Source organism: Rhinopithecus bieti, unplaced genomic scaffold, assembly GCF_001698545.2.
Source record: "Rhinopithecus bieti isolate Rb0 unplaced genomic scaffold, ASM169854v2 scaffold_75207, whole genome shotgun sequence".
NCBI lineage: Eukaryota > Metazoa > Chordata > Mammalia > Primates > Cercopithecidae > Rhinopithecus > Rhinopithecus bieti.
This window is the reverse complement of record NW_016827697.1, coordinates 44,995-55,154: the sequence shown is the minus strand read 5'-3', so window position 1 is coordinate 55,154 and position 10,160 is coordinate 44,995. Positions and strand designations below refer to the sequence as shown.

At 36.9% G+C, this 10,160-nt stretch overlaps 1 protein-coding gene across 1 annotated transcript; it reads left to right on the top strand.

Annotated features, from left to right (window-relative positions):
• Nucleotides 1-2,515: 2,515 nt before the first annotated feature.
• Nucleotides 2,516-9,774, top strand: CPXCR1 (CPX chromosome region candidate 1). Its single transcript, XM_017864076.1, has 3 exons — nt 2,516-2,614; nt 4,271-4,376; nt 8,348-9,774. Exon 3 carries the CDS (start codon nt 8,356-8,358, stop codon nt 9,319-9,321), a length of 966 nt encoding a protein of 321 aa, XP_017719565.1. The 5' UTR covers nt 2,516-2,614; nt 4,271-4,376; nt 8,348-8,355; the 3' UTR covers nt 9,322-9,774.
• Nucleotides 9,775-10,160: the final 386 nt, after the last annotated feature.

The following is a 10,160-nucleotide window of genomic DNA, read 5'->3' as shown; positions in this document are numbered from 1 at the left end:
TCTGGAGATTATACTGATTCTCCAGGGTCTTAAAAGTTAGGCTGAGAATTTTATCCTGTGGGTCAGTGAGTTTTATCTAGGGGCATCTAGGCACAGACCCCTGATGAAGCAGATGGTGAGGGTGTTAGAACCAGGGTCTCATGCTAGAAAGATCATTCTGGCTCTGGATGGGGGCCCATCAGAGGGGCTAAGAGGGATAGGGGTGCAGAGAGGTAGGGGCTGTGGGAGAAGCCTGGTGCAGTCAGGAGGGAGGGTTGAGAAGTCTAGGGAGATGTCTCCTTTTGTTCTTTATTGTTTCCACAATGGGGATGGCAGTGTGCTCACTAAAACTAGATGCAGATAGGACATTGCCCCTCTGTAGGTAGGAGCATCCAAGGAGATGTAAGGGGAAGCAGTTGGGCGGAGCTTCTTGGAAGATGCTTTAGAAGAGGCTTCTAAACCAGTGGTGTCTTTTTGTCCTTCTCCATGTCTTTTTTCTTCCTGTCTAGAATGCAGATGAGATGGCCAGTGCTGCAGCTGCCTTCTTGCAACCACAAGGGAAAGGCTAAGAGAACCAGAGACCTCAACTCTGACATGCTTGAGCTACTGAGTCAATGCAAGACACGGCCTGCTTCTAGACTCATTATGTGAGAAAAATCCCTGTAGGGCATCAAGTGAAGAAGTTATGTAGGTAGGTGGATGAATACATCTGGCACTCTGGAGAGTCATCACATGGGGTTAATGGAAGACACAAGAGTGGGCAAGATGGTGCAGGGAGTGGATAGATAGATAGATAGATAGATACATAGATAGATAGATAGATAGATAGGAGATAGAGATATAGATAGACTATTATATTCAAAATCACTGCTTAATTGCTTAGCCTAGGCTTAGGTACTCTGGCTCTGTCTTTGATGTAAATGGTTTCTCATGAAACTCTTTAGTTTTTATAAAAATAAACTACTGGAAGAACTTCCTCACAAGATTTCTAGGAATATCATAACAAATCTGAATCCTTAGAGATTATATTTTTAGCTCACACTCTATAGCCCTCACAACTAAATGTCGTAGCAACAATAGACATGAGGAAAAAAGGAAGAAAATAAATATTAGATGCAAAAATACCTAATTAAATAAAATAAGGAAAGTGAATCAACAGGGTAATTTGCGTAGGCCCCTTTTATAGTATTTTGCATGTTCGTGCAAGCTCATACCTGAAAGAGAACGAATGTGCTCACCTGTCCTTATCTGAGGCTTCTTTTTTATTTCTTTATTCTATTACTTCTTTATTTCTGAACTAACAGTTCAATTTTGATGGCACAATTTGAGTCCCAGTCTCTCTCTAGGCCCAATATTGACCCTTTGGTTTAAGAATGTCTTATCACTCACTTTTGACAGTTCCTCCTGGATAGATTCCATCTGTGAAGATAAGAGACACTTACCTCTCATGGTATGGTATGAAAGACACTTAACTCTAATACCCGCTCTGAGTCTCATGGGGCTCACATGTACCAGGAAACCCTCTCATCTTGCCCCAAAACAACAGAAGGTGGAAATTAGAAGTGTACTGGAGAAATTATGAAAATAAAAGTATGTTGAAAAGTGTCAAAAAAAACCCACATTATATTTGATTATGTAACCAAATAATATATGGCTCCCTATTGTTTGATATTTGGAAGCTAATAAAGGAAAATCAGTTCAGAAAACTAACAAAAGGAAGAACAGGAAAATGGTGTAAAGTCTGTAAACCAACCTCATAAAATGGAGCAATCAGTCATCTATTATCATCATTTAGGGTTACCAGATCTAGTATATAAACATACAAAATACCCAGTTAAATTTAAATTTCAGATTAACAACATTTTTATTAAAAATTTATGGGGGGCTAGGCACGATGGCTCATGCCTGTAATCTCAGCACTTTGGGAGGCCAAGGCAGGCAGATTACGATGTTAGGAGTTGGAGACCAGCCTGACCAATGTGGTGAAACCCCATCTCTACTAAAAATGCAAACATTAGCCATGCATGGTGGCGGGCGTCTGTAGTCCCAGCTACTCAGGAGGCTGAGGCAGAACAATTGCTTGAACCTGGGAGGCGGAGGTTGCAGTGAGCCAAGATTGTGCCACTGCATTGCAGCTTGGGTGAAAAAGAGAGACTCTGTGTCAACAACAACAACAACAAAAAAGTATCCCTAAACGTATCTTATCATATTTGGTACATATTTATACTAAAAAAGTATTGTTCATAAGAAATTCAAATTTTACTGGTGTCTTGTATTACATCTGGCAATCCTGTCTTCACACTGTTTCAATATTGGGAATGTTGCATATAGTTAGGATTTTGCGTGTGATAAGGCAAGAGTTATAAACTCATGGGTGTTGCCAGCCTTAACTCTTTGCCTGTCATCTAAAGAAGATTTCAAATTTGCCATGTCAGTTATTCCCTCCCTCTACAGTCTGAAGAGGGTTCTAGGTTGCTAGGTTTCCATGTTTTGTGGGCATTGTGATGCAGTCAAAAGGGCTGTGAAAGAGGGATAAGTGGAGAGGCAGAGGGCAGAAGAAAAGGGGTCAAGAAGGCAGGATCCCGTGAAGCACACCTTTCCTAAGGATTTTGACGAATGAGAATGAAGATAAACTGTGAGTTGATAGTGAAAGGGAAAGCATAAGGGATCTTAATAAGTACTTCTTAGCTTGTGTATCCATTTTCGAATATATTCAAGAAATATATTTAAAGTTAGCTTTGGTTTCCTGATTTATCATTTGTTGATGTAGATACTATTCTGAGAGTTGTCCCTCTGGGTAAGGGATTTAAGATGTTCACATATGTTTGATGTGAACATACACAGAAAAGTTCCTGGTTTCATTTGTCATAACATTTTGAGCGATGGAATCATTTTAAAGTAAAATTAACAAATTTGAAAGAAACAGAAGATAAGGTCCCTCAACTGAGGAAATTAGGATATGGTGGGGACTTCTTGCCAGTCATGAGTGCATGGGAATCAGAAGGGCATATGTTGGTTGAAGCTCTTTCATCTGAGGTGAAGTGAAGTTGTGTGTTGGAGGGGTTTGTCAGCAGGTAAAGATGGGACATTTACGTAAATAAGTTTGATTGAGCTTATGAGTCATTCATGTAATTTAGTGTAAAATATTTAAAGTTTTGTTGGAAGCAATACACGTCTTTCTCCAGAGCGTGTGGACATTGGAGGATACAGTATAAATAGAATACAAATAAACTACTTTCAATATAAAGAATAATCAAAACGGATTTAGCAAGATTCAAAACAGCCAGGTTCTTTTAAAACTCCATATAGATCTTTTGAATTTCAACAGGTCATTATGTACAAATCTTAATAGAGAATATTTGAAAACACAACCCTGGTATTTAGAATAAAGTGTAATATTGTGCTTCCTCGAGGTCCTGATTATCAACTCAAAAGTCATTTATTTTAAGGATTTTAAACATTATAATTTTAAATACTATCAGGCACATACATCTACATTTATCTTTGTGGAAAAATGATTTTGGTTTTCAGTATAATAAACAGTGAAATGTTCTCTGTGTGTGTGTGGGTGGGTGTGTGTGTATGCACATACACTGAAGCATTTTGGTTTATTTCTAATATATATTAAAATTTATATTTAATGCATATATATGTTAATGTTTATATTTAATACATATATTTATAATGCTCTATGTAAATGAAGTATAGAACACCAAATACTTTAAAAATACCAGAAAACAGAAGACAATAGCAGACTCGGTGGTAAGCACAGTCATTTGGCTGAGTTATTTAAAAAAAAAATGATTAAATAAGAAAGACATATGACTCTTGGCTATTTCCAAACCTATGCCCAAACATTAAATAATAAAGATTGAGAGGTTTGACAGAATACATACACTGCCTTCTTGTGCAATTCCAGGGAGTGTTTATCTTTTAATGAGTAATAATAACCTTAAGTGTATAGCTTTGTGATATAATTATATTTCAGAAGGCCATAAGCCTTTAGATATCACATACATTATGTTTATTGAAAAACCAGTCTTAACATAGTCGAATGACATAAATATATGTGATAAATATATGAGTATATTCACAATGAACACTGAATATTTCTTATATACAATCCTATTTCAGAATGTAGAAGGGAACAACGAATCTCATAGTTATCCTGAAATGTGGAAGTGAAAGATTCTACCAAACAGCAGAGCAGCATAGATGCTTTTCTTGGGGAAAGAAGGTGCAGGAGCTATTTCTTCCTTTCTTTTATAAAAATATCTTGATTTGTTTTCAGGGTGCATCTGAAAAGCCTTAGATGACCACCAGCAACTTCAGTTCTCACCGAATTTCTGCATTTCAGCCTTACTGAGAAGCAGCCAGTCATACTATCCTGAAATTTTGTGAGTTCCATTTACTTCAGAAAGCCTCTAAAATGTAGACTCTGTTTATTGTTTTACCTTGATGCTAACTACTGATGCTGAGATGTTTATGTAGAGAGATTTTCTAATTGCCAATATTAAAAACATAAAACTCAGCAAAGCTTAGCAAGGACCCAAAAATATGCCTGTGAAATGATCAGAGTGTGTGAGGACTCTGAAGAAGAAAGTGAAGCAAAAATAGACTAGAGAATGGAGAGATGAGTGTTGAGAAAAACGTGTATTTAAATGTTAGAGTTTTACAATGCATGTACAAAATAACATAAGCAAAATAAAGATAAATAAAGCAGGATAAGAAAGTATCACATAGTAACAGAAGCAAAAGAATGAAATACTTAACAGCTGGGGGAAATGAAATGTATACCACTCCATGACTCAGAAACAGCACAAGACAGACAAAGATACAAGATAAACTTTAATTGTGATCACTATTATTGGTGTATCAGAATACTTGGGATATTTGCACATTGATTTTGTATCCTGAGACTTTGCTGAAGTTGCTTATCAGCTTAAGGAGATTTGGGGCTGAGACAATGGGGTTTTCTAAATATACAATCTTGTCATCTGCAAACAGAGGTAATTTGACTTCCTCTGTTCCTATTTGAATGCCCTTTCTTTCTTTCTCTTGCCTGATTGCCCTGGCCAGAACTTCCAATGCTCTGTTGAATAGGAGTGGTGAGAGAGGGCATCCTTATCTTGTGCCAGTTTTCAAACGGAATGCTTTTAGTTTCTGCCCATTCAGTATTATATTAACTGTGGGTTTGTCATAAATAGCTCTTATCATTTTGAGATACATTCCATCAATACCTATCTTATTGAGAGTTTTTAGCATGAAGAGGTGTTGAATTTTGTCAAGGGCCTTTTCTGCATCTATTGAGACAATTCTGTGTTTTTTGTCATTGGTTCTATTTATAGGATGCATTACCTTTATTGATTTGCGTATGTTGAACCAGCCTTGCATCCCAGGGATGAAGCCGACTTGATCATAGTGGATAAGCTTTTGATGTGCTGCTGGATTTGGTTTGCCAGTATTTTGTTGAGGATTTTTGCACTGATGTTCATCAGGGACACTGCCCTGAAATTCTGTTTTTCTGTTGTGTCTCCGCCAGGTTTTGGTATCAGGATGATGCTGGCCTCATAAAATGAGTTAGGGAGGAGTTCCTCTTTTTCTATTGTTTAGAATCGTTTCAGAAAGAATGGTACCAGCTACTCTATCTATATCTGGTAGAATTTGGCTGTGAATCCATCTGGTCCTGGATTTTTTGGGGTTGGTAGGCTATTAAGTACTGCCTCAATTTCAGAACTTGTTAATGGTCTGTTCAGGGATTCGACTTCTTCCTGGTTTAGATTTGGGAGGGTGTGTGTTTCCAGGAATGTATCCATTTCTTCTAGATCTTCTAGTTTATTTGTGTAGAGGTGTTTACAGTATTCTCTGATGTTAGTTTGTATTTCTGTGGGATCCGTGGTGATATTCCCTTTATCACTTTTTATTGCAGCTATTGGATTCTTTTTCTTTTCTTCTGCATCAGTCTGGTTAGCAGTCTATCTATTTTGTTGATCTGTTCAAAAACCCAGCTCCTGGATTCATAGATTTTTTGAAGGTTTTTTTGTGTCTCTATCTCCTTCAGTTCTGCTCTGATCTTAGCTATTTCTTGTCTTCTGCTAGCTTTTGAATTTGTTTGCTCTTGCTTCTCTAATTCTTTTAATTGTGAGGTTAGGGTGCCGATTTTAGATCTTTCCTGCTTTTCTGTTGTGGGCATTTAGTGCTATAAACTTCCCTCTACACACTGCTTTAGCTGTGTCCCAGAGATTCTGGTTTGTTGTTACTTTGTTCTCATTGGTTTCAAAGAACTTACTTATTTCTGCCTTAATTTTGTTATTCACCCAGTAGTCATTCAGGATCTGGTTGTTCAGTTTCCATGTAGTTTTGCAGTTTTGAGTGAGTTTCTTAATCTTGAGTTCTAATTTGATTGCACTGTGGTCTGAGAGACTGTTTGTTATGATTTCCATTCTTTTGCATTTGCTGAGGAGTGTTTTACTTCCAACTACGTGTTCAATTTTAGAACAAGTGTGATGTGGTGCTGAGAAGAATGTATATTCTGTTGATTTGGGGTAGAGAGTTCTATAGAGGTCTATTAGGTCTGCTTGATCCAGAGCTGAGTTCAAGTCCTGAATATCCTTGTTAATTTTCTATTATTGACAGTAGGTCACTACCTTCAATAAAAATAAAATGTTTTATAGAAAAGTCGTCACCCTTGAATTAATATTAAACTCTGAAAAAATAATTGAAGATTAAATTGAAGGGAATAGTGAGCATGAGATACTAAAAGTTCAGGAGTATTGGAACAGAGAAAGCGTGTTGAGTGAATAGAGGAAAAAGTTGGTTAAGGGAGATGGAGTCAGACTGTAGAGGGTCTCTGAAGACTGCAATTATGAGATAAGGTTCCACGTAATTCTACATCTTTAAATCCTGCTAACTTATCCATAAATTCTGCCTATGTTAGCTCATAAAAACCAGCCATGAGAAATAAAAACCACATTAGTCAATTTCTCAAACTCCACCAGATTTCTTTTCAGCCCACTTGCATTCGCCTTTCTCCACCATGGACTTCAGTTAGAATGTTCCCTGCCCATAATTCTGCTCTGAAGGAATCTGCCAAGTTGATTGTTCAAAGTCCTCTCATAGAGCAGAATTGGAAGCACAGAGTTCAGAGTATTAGGATACACTGAAAGCGTTTGAGCAGGTAAAAGACATAAAGAAAGTAAAAAGTAAGAGGAGAGAGGGGTGACAGGAGAGTGGTGAGTGTAGTTTGCCATCAGTGAAATCTGCCACTATCAGTAGTAAAGCAAGCATGAGGTAAATTTCAGCTTGACTAGTGCTGAGGCATTGAGAATGAACAGAAAGTGGTGAATTTGGAAGATATTTTAATAAATGAACTCAGAATTTGAACTTCACTCATCAGCTTCCTACTTTTTTATCTACCCTACTTTCCCTTTTCATGATTCACAATTGTGCTTCTTTGTACAGACATTACTTTTATTTATCCATTTTATTTATTTATTTATTTAACTTATTTAATTTATTTTGAGATGGAGTCTTACTCTGTCGCCCAGGCAGGAGTGCAATGGCATGATCTCAGCTCACTGCAACCTCTGCCTCCTGGGTTCAAGCGATTCTCCTGTCTCAGTCTCCTGAGTAGCTAGGATTACCAGGAGCCCACCATTATGCCCAGCTAATTTTTGTATTTTTGTAGAGACAGGGTTTCACCAGGTTAGTCAGCCTGGTCTTGAAGTTTTGACCTCAGGTGATCCACCCGCCTCAGCCTCCCAGTGTGCTGGGATTACAGGCATGGGACACCACGCTTGGCCTAGATGTTACTTTTAAAAAGGTAGGTTTTTAAGAAAAGTAAAAATTACAGGGGAAGAACGGCTTGTACCTTATACAAATTCAACCATATCATTTTCATTTTCACATACATCTTAATTCTCTTTTAAATATATACACTTATAATACCGTCCTCCCATTTCAGCCCCGTTTTAAATTCTTAGGTAGGTAATTCAGATCCATCTTATTCAATGAAAATTATTTATAATTCACCATCTGAAAGGAAATCATTGGGCCCTCTATCCAGAACTAAATGTGTTCTAGTGCATAGGGTATATACCTAAAATAGCTAAATGAGAGGTTATGTTGTTCCAAGTTTATTCAAATTCCATAACTAAGTTATGAGAAAACATATTTAATAGGAAGCTTACATTTGCTCTCAGTTTTAACTTTATTCTGTGGGTTTGTGAGTCTGATACAATATTTATAGTTGTGAGAAGGCACAGAAATAGCACATTCACAGGCTTTTTGCCATGACCAAAGAACTGACTTCTTATAAAATGGAACATACATAAATTTAGTAAATCTTTGTCTTCTTTCTCATAAATAGAACCCAGGATGAGTTCTCCTACTAAAGAAGGAAGTGATACAGCTGGAAATGCTCACAAAAATTCTGAAAATGAGCCTTCTAATGACTGTAGTACAGACATAGAGTCTCCATCTGCTGATCCCAACATGATCTATCAGGTAGAAACCAACTCAATAAACAGGGAGCCAGGCACAGCAACCTCCCAGGAAGATACTGTTCCTCAAGCAGCAGCAAACAGTGAGCTCGAAACAGAGATCCAAAAAGATCAACGAGAAGAAGATATAAAAGAAGAGCCTCTTCTCCTTCAGATCCCCATTCCTAGGAAATTGATCTCTCTTATGTCAGAATTAGAAAGTGTTAACTATCCGAGAATCCTCCTAGTAAAAATTGACCAAAACAAGCCCTTAAATGATAGATCAAAATCCCACTCAGGGAAAGCTGAGATGAAAGCAAACAATTGCCCCATAAATCGCAAAACTCGTTTTCGACTTTCAACTTCATGGAGAGTCCCATTTATTAGCAATCATGAGATAAGAAATAGGATTCTCCATCTGCTATGTGAGAGATATTTCTCTCAGGCTGAAGAATGTCAGGATACTATGTGGGTAAAGCAAAATTATATAACATGTCTTTACAGTCCAGATAGTTTCACCCATCAGGAGAGAACCATAACATTTAGAAGGCCTTTGAGGGTGCACTACCACCGTCCCCTCACTGAGAGAATGACATCAGGAAAATTTTGCAAATCAACTGACACTAAAGGGAAATATAGATTCCGTGCTATTGTGAGGTCTGTGCTCTTGGTGTCACATATGCAACTTCGAAGTCTTTTTAATAGAAAAGGTTTTGTGGATATATTGAGATATAACCATACCAGGAAGGTTATGATTGTAAGCACCAATAATGGTTGGAAATACTTTTGTCCCATCTGTGGAAGGCTTTTTAACACTTACTTTGAATTAACACATCATTCATGCTGCTCTCCTGGGAATTAAGTTAAATTGGGGTAAATTCATTTTAAAATGTAACTTCTAAAATTCATAATTTGACTACTAAACTAAGACAAAATTGCATGAACATAAATTTTAGTATTATTAGAGGGAGAGGCAGAAAGGAACACAAACTAATAGTAATTCTCAGCAAGAAATACCTATGGAGAGAGAGGAAACTTCTGTTTATACTTTGCTTTTACAAGTACATCATTGAAATATCAGACCCATCATCTATACTGAGTTGGCAATTGAACCAAGTAAATGTTTTCACTGTCTTAACATCAATTTTTGTAGATACAACTATTGTTAACATAAAAGACTCCAAGTTAACAGGATCCTGACTAAGATAGCAAAGATATATCGGAGGGCCAAAGTTCTACCAGATGTTTCCAGAGATTCTGCTAAACGTAATATCTGAAATGTTCTCCATATATTCAATAAAAACCAATTTGAAGAGACATAGAAAGTTGTATTGTATATTTGTAATTAGATAAAATTCCTATGTCTGGAATAAAAGATCCAACATACTATAAATACACAATACCTGGGTCATTTTGATGATACAAAATAAAAACAAAACTCATAAAAAAGCATTTGATAGAAGTGAAATAGTTTGAAGTAAAAGTGAACAAATATTAAACTGATACCGCATAACTGTAAATCTTTTTGCTTGTATAGCACATTCACCATTGCTCACAATCACCACCCAAATTTTACCTTCCCCTCCATACAACATGCACAAATGTCTACACATATTTAAGACGTTCCTCATCTTGTTCTTGCAGCTCAAACATCTATGCTTCTTTTATTTGATCTGCATACTCAAATATTAAAATTAGAAT